This window comes from Chenopodium album, chromosome 20, assembly GCF_948465745.1.
Source record: "Chenopodium album chromosome 20, dcCheAlbu1.1, whole genome shotgun sequence".
Lineage (NCBI taxonomy): Eukaryota > Viridiplantae > Streptophyta > Magnoliopsida > Caryophyllales > Amaranthaceae > Chenopodium > Chenopodium album.
The window spans coordinates 17,574,230-17,583,270 of NC_137853.1; the positions used below are offsets into that span (position 1 = coordinate 17,574,230).

The 9,041-nt window shown below is 31.4% G+C and overlaps 1 protein-coding gene across 1 annotated transcript; it reads right to left on the reverse strand.

The window, feature by feature from the left end:
• Positions 1–1,896: 1,896 nt before the first annotated feature.
• On the reverse strand, positions 1,897–5,492 carry LOC145597425 (Haloacid dehalogenase-like hydrolase (HAD) superfamily protein). The gene is made up of 9 exons (XM_081653584.1): positions 5,367–5,492; positions 4,609–4,679; positions 4,085–4,150; positions 3,728–3,825; positions 3,573–3,610; positions 3,345–3,432; positions 2,899–3,240; positions 2,509–2,574; positions 1,897–2,386 (listed from the first exon to the last, which is right to left on the reverse strand). The coding sequence occupies exons 2-9, from the start codon at positions 4,661–4,663 to the stop codon at positions 2,237–2,239; spliced, it is 903 nt and encodes a 300-aa protein (XP_081509710.1). The 5' UTR covers positions 4,664–4,679; positions 5,367–5,492; the 3' UTR covers positions 1,897–2,236.
• Positions 5,493–9,041: the final 3,549 nt, after the last annotated feature.

Consider the following 9,041-nt stretch of genomic DNA (forward strand, 5'->3'; position numbering starts at 1 on the left):
TTAGCAAATAATTGTTGTGTACAATATATCAACTAAAATTGTTGTGTACACAGTACACTATAAAGTTACAGATTTTTTTCAGTATGTAATACTTGTAATAAAAATCCACTGTAATAGAAAATTGCTGGTCAATTTCATGACTTCATGAGTGGTTGTGATTGAATATATAAACAATGAACGGTAAAGATTAGAGATACTTATGCCTACAATTTAATTGTAACTAAAATTATCTCTGTTTAACTAAGTATCCTATTACTCTCTTCAAAATATAAGTGAGCAACGTGAAATGTAATCATTTAAATGTCCATGATCAAGTGTAATTACTAATTAAAATTAGGACAATTTATAGAACTAAAATAAATTCGGTTATTTTAGGTGGTAGTTTTGCTAGAAATCATGATCGATATGTATATTCATAAGATTGGCTTACTACTAATTATATGGGGTCATACATAGAAGTACAGATTGGAGAAAGGTACACCAAAAGACAAAAGGATTAAAAGGCCTGAACCTAAGACTCGACTTATAGTCCAAACTCAATGCATTACCACTATGACAAAGCTAATTTAATGTTATATATTTATTGCATTAAAATTGTATTTAACCTGTAAATTTACACATTTACAGATTTACTTAAATAAATAAATAAAAAAATAAAAATTTGGGGGGCCGATGCCACTCAAGCTCCTTCATAGATCCGCCAATGATGATCGATATGTATATTCATAAGATTGGCTTACTACTAATTATATGGGGTCATGCATAGAAGTACAGATTGGACTAAGATACACCAAAAGACAAAAGGATTTAAAAGGTGGCCGGGTAATGGCCTGGTGAGAGTTGTAAAGATGAATTTGGTGGTTTAATACACCATTAACCATCTAATTACATCTATAACTTGATAAATATGTATGTAAATTAGTACTACCAACATAGAGAAAAGAAAATTTTATTTTCGTTCTTAGCTTTTCGTACTAACAAGAGAGTAAGATAGGAAATTATATTGTTCCTTAATTTGTACTAGCATACGTTAGTGATCTGAATGAAGGCATGAGAGAGGTTGTTATATACACCCAGGTGTACCGGACACCCATGAGTATTTGTTCTCATTTTGATGATTGTATTTATTTCATTATATCATCAAATGAAGAGCAAAAACTAACTTTAAGTTAGTTAGATATACGGTACACCCGGGTATATATAACAAATTTAAGAGGAGTGGTGCTTGTGGATAAATATTAGCTAGTGGAATGACATTTGACGTTCTAATATCTTCCACAGTACAAGAAGGAAGCAAATTGCTAGAGGAATCACAATCAAAGATATAGCATCTAAATCTGTTGATCATGTAACTAATTTATGCATGTTTTGATGCTAAGAAATCGCGCGTTTCTAGCTAAGCTATTCTGCAATTAGCATATTTAAGTTCCTTCATAATATTTGTATATCCTAATCAATTGAGTGTCATTTGCTGATATAAATAATTGCAATTATTTATATCAACACGTACCTCTTTATAAATACTGATGTGCTTGTATAAAGTTTTTGTTTTTTTTGGGTTTTTTTTTTTTTTATAGAGAGTCACAAAAACAAGTGATAAAAACGATCTCAGAATCCCTTAAAATCGAAAGAAAAGCTAATAAAGGCGGCTACATTTTGAGAAATTAAAGTAGACCATTCCTATAATTTGTAATTAAAACACCTAAAAGAAATAATATAATTTTGTATGGTATTATTCTCAACCCAAAAGAAATAATATAATGCCAAATGCCAACTGGCTTATGGATTCCAGTGGTACAGGAAGAAGAGGCCAAGGAAAAAAACATAAGTGTAGGGACTTCTAACTAGTTGCTAAAAATAAATGACATCATGCCAAAATTATTGGGAAAAAAGACATGAGAAAAACTGTACATGCACTCATCCATTATTTGACATACATTTTAGGAGATTTTATGATACAACGTATCAAGTGTCCTAATATATTACCCTCTTTTACTTGTTATTGTACGACATTATATTCTAATCTCGAACTCTACTTCCTCCGTCCTGATAGAATATTACCATTACCCATTTATCCCGTCGGCCATTCATTCGAGAATATGGTCATCACATTACTAGCTAAATCATACAACGCGTACAAACGTTGTTGCTAGCTAGCAATTCTGTTCATATGACATTATTAACGTGATTATTAATTTCCGATCATGATCGAGGGGTAATTTAAAACAGCATGAGCTTAGGCAATGACAGAAGTCTCTCTTGATATTTTCTCAGAGTAGATTTCAGCCCTAACATCAGATTCCCAAAGCTCAGGTAATGCTTCCCTTAAATTGTGAATGCTTTCCAGTGCATAATCTGCTCCTTTTGGCCTTTGAGAAGTTCCAACCTACGTGTATATCCAACACATTTTTCCCAATTTAATAATAAGATCACAACAAAGTGTGGGACCCAAGTTTATGAAAACGACAAAAATCAAAGTTTTCAACAATAATTTTCTGAAATGCATACCAGTACAGTGTCAAGACCCACACGTTTTCCAGCCAGTATATTTCTGACACTATCATCAAAGAATATCTGAAATTGACAAAAAATATATTCCAATCATTAGGATTATAATTACTAATGTCACCTTTTTTTTATTTGTTTTATTATTATTTTTATTTTTTATCTTCATGTTTCACATTTTATGATCAATGTATAAATTTAAATCCTACTCCGTAGGATATTTGTTTCATATTATTTGTAACGATTTGATATAAAATATAATTAGATAATATTTAATCATCACAAATAATATGAAACTGAGATAGTATATCATATCAAATGTGATACACACAATAATTGATGTTATTGTTTCAGGAAAATAAATAAAATTGATAAGGGTATGATAAAACTTACTGTTTTTTGAGGGTTTAAGTTGGCGATTTTAAGCGCTTTTTCGATTGCAGATTCTGATGGTTTACAAACAACGGGTGTTTTGGGCAATGTAGTAGCATCATTTTGTTTATTGGCAAAATGACTAATTATGTCAAAAATTTGAGTGTCATTGTTAGTATTGCTGTTAATTGAAAGGGTCCTTGGCATTGTTCCTACAAACTTAATATCATCTTCGTCGTCTGATGCAAAGTTTTTGTGTGTCGGGTTTAGAGTCTCGAAACAAATTATGCCTTCGAAGCAATCCTCTAATCCGAGCTTTTTTAATGCTATAATAGCATGAGTCTCATCCGCATTTGTAAATATCTATACCAATAAAACAATTAGAGAAGGTAAATTAGGTCGATATTCAAGAAATTAAAAAAGATTAAATAACAAAGATCGGGGCGAAAAATAATGAAGTAACTTACAACTTTACGAATAGGTAAGCTCAACAAAAGGCTTCGAAGAACCGGGTCGGGTTTTAGGTTGTCATAAGGTAATCTCCCATGAACAAAACTGTAAAAACCACAATAATCACAAAATTTTATAAGATATTTTGGTTTATTTTACTTTAATTTATTGTTAATACATACTAAAGAAGTAATAACGTAACAAATTAAGTAACTAGTAAAATATGAGCAAGTTGTGTGTCTTACCTATGATATTCATCATAATCAAAATCATAGCCAATTGCCTACATAAAAAAGATTAAAGACCATATATTAATCAACATCATTGTTAAAGTCATTAAGTCTAATGTAATTAAACTACACAATTACGTGACGTAAGTAAATTAAGAAATTAAACATACCCTAAGACCAGCCATTGTTGTGCCGTAGTTTTTGTATAAAAGGTTAGACAGATCATTTATTTTACTCCTGTCTATGCCTAGCTTTTCAACCATATAATCTGTTCAAAAAAACAATTTGAAACAATAAAAAGATTAGAACAACATTTATTATTTCAAAGATTATTTTTACTAAAAATAATAGAGATATGAGCTTAATACTCAAGAATTTATCAGAAAATAATAGTCAAAAAGTTAACTAAATTTCATTAACATGCATGCAAAAGTGTAGCGTGACGCCCGGTTCATTTTAGATAAAAGCCAAAGTAGGAACAATATTTAAAAATCGAAGGAGTAATTTATTTTTAAACACAAAATAACCTTGAATGTTCTTCAAAACTTCTTTTGATAGCCCAGTGCTAAGAGGGTACAAAGTATCATCTAGATCTGCAAATCCAAGCAAATAATAAGTACAAATTAAATATTACTCCGTATGACTTTCTAGAAAAAAAGAGATCAGACCAATTCAATTTGATATATATTTATTAATTTTTTTGATGTATGAAGCATTGAAGCAACCATCTATATGACTATATCACGGTGAATGGGTGTATAAAGTTTCTCATACAAATAAATAAAACATTAAAACTCAAGCTTTCTTTCTTTTTTTTTTTCTCTCTTTTTATTGTACGGAAAGTACCTTAGAGGATGAATATTGAATACTTTGTACATATATGAAGGTTAAGTATTTTTCTCTTTTTAATTTTTTTTTATTTCTTAAAAGAATATGTATTGATAACTTTTGATGGTAGTGTTTAGTTAAGGTACTTTAGGATCTCAAAAGGTCACTCATTTTTTTTTTTTTAGCATTATTTAGATTTTTGAAATAACATATAAAAACTTACCAAACAAAAGACAGTCATATTTTGGAGCTTGTACATATCGATCTTCGTATGCCATTGCTATATTTTAAGCTCTGGAAAGGAAGCACAGACAAATTAGTTAAATAATTAAAAGCAATTCACAAATGAAATTTTATTTCATGAAATTGTTGGAATAAGGTATGACATATTAGCTTTTCTAGACTTAGTCCAATCAATGTGACAGATTATAGTTGAATTACAGATTTGCACCAGAATCAATGCAAGCTGGCTTTAAAAAACAATATTATAAAACCTAATTAATTTTTTGTCAATACACTTTGCAACAAAAAAAAAAAAAAAAAAAAAACATTTTAAAGTTACCTCATCAGCAATTTTCATAATTAACTTAAGTTACCCAAAAAACACTATGTTAACAAAAACAAAAGTATATGAATAATTTAACTTCTTGTATCGGACGATTTGACAGTCATATTGATACAAGAATTTATGCATAAGGAATTAATTAATTACTCCGTAATTTATTCTTTCTTAAGAGAACTACTATGGAGTACTTGATTTTGATAAATCAATACAATAAGTGTCCTTTTTAAGAGTAAAAATAATATAATATGATTTAGTAAGAAAAAAAAAAATTATATATACTCTGCATACAAAACTTGCATGCCTTGATATTTGGACTTGAAAATTTTATAATAATTAACACTTAAAAAAAAAAAAGAATTTAAGAAAAATGTATGTTGAAAATGGAAACAAAGTATGATTCTAAGAGTAGAACATACCAGATTTTGAGGGAGAGAGAGAGAGAAGAGATTGATATTGCAATTTTATGCAAGAAAGGAAGAGAGGAGAGGGGGAAGAAATTTGGTGTGCAAAAGTTTGCTTTTATAGGCAATTTGTTGGGGAGAAATTTCTACATTTTTTAATATATTTTTATTATTTAATTTTGGCCAAGTGCATGTCATTGCTTCTACAATTATTTTATTCAATTGATTTTGATAGGAGCTGTATTTTATTTATGCAATCATTTAATAGAACAAACTAAAATGACAGGAAGGTGAGAACAAGGCCAGTTGGTTCTTGAGCCTTGACTTACCACGTGGATGAATCAAACGCGTTTCATTAGAGCTTGGCTAGGTAAACTGACTAATTTGCCCATGATGGTTAAAAGATAAATACTCCCTTCGTGTTTTATTAAGTGTTACAGTTTGACCGGCACATAATTTTAGGTAATTTAATTGACTTAAATAAATAAGAGGTAAATGGGGTAGTTGGAGTATTAATAAATTATAAAAGAAAGATAGTGGGGTTAATAGTTTATTAAAAAGTAATGAATGTGAGAGGAAAAATATAATAAGAAAAGTAGTAGTGGGTTTGGGTGGGGACCATGAGAGGAGAGTGACATAGTATTTTAATATTGTTTTTTTGCCAAAAAAGAAAGTGTAACACTTATTAAAATACGGCCGAATTTGGTAAGTGTAACACTTATTAAAATATGGAGGGAGTATGCTAAACCTCTAAGTTCTAAAGTAAAAGTCGTAAGAGTACTAAATGAGTCAAACTTTTCCAAGTATTTTTTTCGTTCGCTAATATCTTGACGTACTTTAGCCAATAAAATATTGAGCATATCAAGTAATCAATGATGGAGAGACTAGGAGTAATTATCTTAGAAATTATGGAGTAGTTGCTACCAGTGGTGGATCTAAGGGCACACAGAGGTACAGTTGTAACCCCATTCAGCCGAAAAAAAAAAAAAAAAAAAAACCTATAAGAAAAGAGATCGCCTGTATCAAATAGGTGGTCTCTTAGATTCTGTTATGTTGTTAGCCAAAGCAACAAGTAGGCTCGCCTTTTTTGTGTTAACTTTAAAGAGATCGTCTACTTAAAAAATAGGACTCTTAGCCTCTTAGATGATATTTTAAAATTTTCCAACGACAGATTAGTATTTTTCGATCAAATAGACTTGTTGTTCCATATACAGGTCTCTTAGATAATCTCTTTTTTTTTTTTTTCCACAAACATATTTAGTACACGCAATTAGCAATACAAAGTAAAATGATTTATGATTTACTAACTCAAAATTTAGTTAGGAAAAAATTATTGCAATCCACATACAATATTATTTTGTGATTTTTTTTTTTTTATTTTATATCGAAATTCATTTCGTACCCCCATTTCACAAATCCTGAATTCTAATCCTAAGTTGGAAATCGGAAGTAGTTGTTGTCAATTGAACGAGTCAAGTTAGGTAAAGAACTCAGATCCCCTCTGTTTCTGCAAAAGAATTTCGGAGCTTGCTCGTCTGGTCAAACCGAGTCCTGCAAAACAATGAAAGTCAACTGCCTGGGGGGTGTTCCCGAGAAAGCCCCTCCGATGGTCAAGTCAGTAAATTGTGTTTAGAGAGAGAATTTGTAGAGAGAGAGAGAGTGTGTAGAGAAAATTGATTAATCTGTGAAGATTAGTATTTATAGGAGAGAAATAACTAACTTGATTAGTTAGGATTCGGGTTTCTGGCCGTTCTGGCCCGTGTTAGGCCCTGTTGGGCTATATTAGGGTTTCTCGGGATGCACGCAATGCATGATTATGGAGTGTTCCCGTTTAGGTTTAGTAAGGGCATTTTGGTAATTTATGTATTTAATGAACGTGGGCACACAGGGGGTCCAAACACCCTCAATCATATACTGATTAGTAGACCGAAGCTAAGGATTGTTTTGGACTTGTCATGAGAGGTGACATGAGATTTTAGTAACTCTGTTATATATTAAGTTTAAATTTTGAATTATTTAAAAGTTAATACATAAAATGTAACGAATAAAGTAAATTTTGAGTTGACAAGTGTTAACAAAGACCCTCAATCTTTTTTGAGTTGTCTAATACTTTGGGCCTATTCACTTCAGTTTAATTTCAGTTCAGTTCAGTTCCTAATTTCCATCTCTTATAAAATATTCATTTCAGCTCTATTTTTTTTTTTGGTGAAGTCATTTCAGCTCTATTCAGTTAAGTTGAGTTCAGCTCCAATCAGTTCGGTTCAATAAATGTGAACATGCCCTTCATTTACGTTGAAAATACAATGTGGATGTCAATTAAAATATTTTGTTAGAATTTTGAAGGATTTGTTTCAAGAATTGAGAATCATAGCCATTCAACGGCGAAGCCAAATTTTTTTGATAAGGGTAGCCCTGATTTATTGTTATTAACCATATCTAATTTACCTAACTAAAATGCTACAATCTATCTCAAGACACCAATTCATTGATTTTGTTTAAAAAAATTTTTTTAATTTTTTTTTAATTTTATTTAATTTGTTATAATGATACTTCATAATTTATATGAAACTCTAACCATCTAACATACTACCCGTAGGACGTCAAAATTTTTAAACAACACTTGTCAATTCTAAGTATTATATTTGCTGGACCACCAATGAGGAGTATTTTATTGAATTCTATTGACTAACCAAAAAAAATCTAGCAGATCTTTTCATTGGTAAAATGCAGTGAAAAAAAAAATTAAAAAAGCTTAAGCAATTTGGGTTTTTTTTGTTTTTTTTTTTTTTAATTAATTAATTATTTTTTGGAAAATTTGATTCTAATAATCCAACCTTTCACCGGTCTTATTCTATTAATCCCACCTTTTGATTATTCTTGATTAATCCCACCTTTAGGGGTCATCTTATTCTATTAGGCCAACCTGACCAGTTACCTGTTCTTTAGGTAATATTTTTTTTTTTTTTCAATTTTTAACAAAACAAAAAGAATTTTAAAAAATTAAAAATAAAATTCAGCAACCACCAATGACCCACCTTCCCTCAAGTCGCCCATGGATTCCGGCAGCCTAAATTACCCAGCAACCCAACCAATTCCGGCCAGTTCCTTTCCCGCCCCCTTAACTTCCTTTTCTGGCCAAATTCCCCTCTTGATCTGCTGTTCCGGCCAACCCTTCCTTCGAAAACCCAACAAATATTCCGGCCACTCTCTCCCCTTCCCCCTAACCTCCCTTTTCCGGCCTACTAGTCCCCCTTCCCTTTTCTTTCCGGCCAACACTCAAGACCCACTGAAACCCGAAATCCCACCGATTGAAATCTTAGATTCTCTGGTGGAAATACGGGAAAACTCCATTCAATTCTCGATGGAAACGCTTTTTCGCCTTCTCTTCGCTCTGGACAAGAGCGCTAGGAGTGTTTCTCTGTCTAGAAGCACTAGAAATAAAATTCCATAGCTCCTTCCCTTGAAACCCGAAACCCCACCCACCGAAACCCTTGAAATCCGAAAGGTAGCAAAGTGGCTGCTGTGGTTTGGACGGGCTGTAGTGGTGGTTTGGGTGGTTGAGAGTATGTTGGCTTTCATGGAGTTGAGGGGCAGGGAAGAGGGTAAGGTTGAGGGAAAGGAATGAGAGAGAAAACAGGAAAGAGGAAATGAATGTGATAAAAAAAAAAAATTTAAAAAATTATTTTAGAC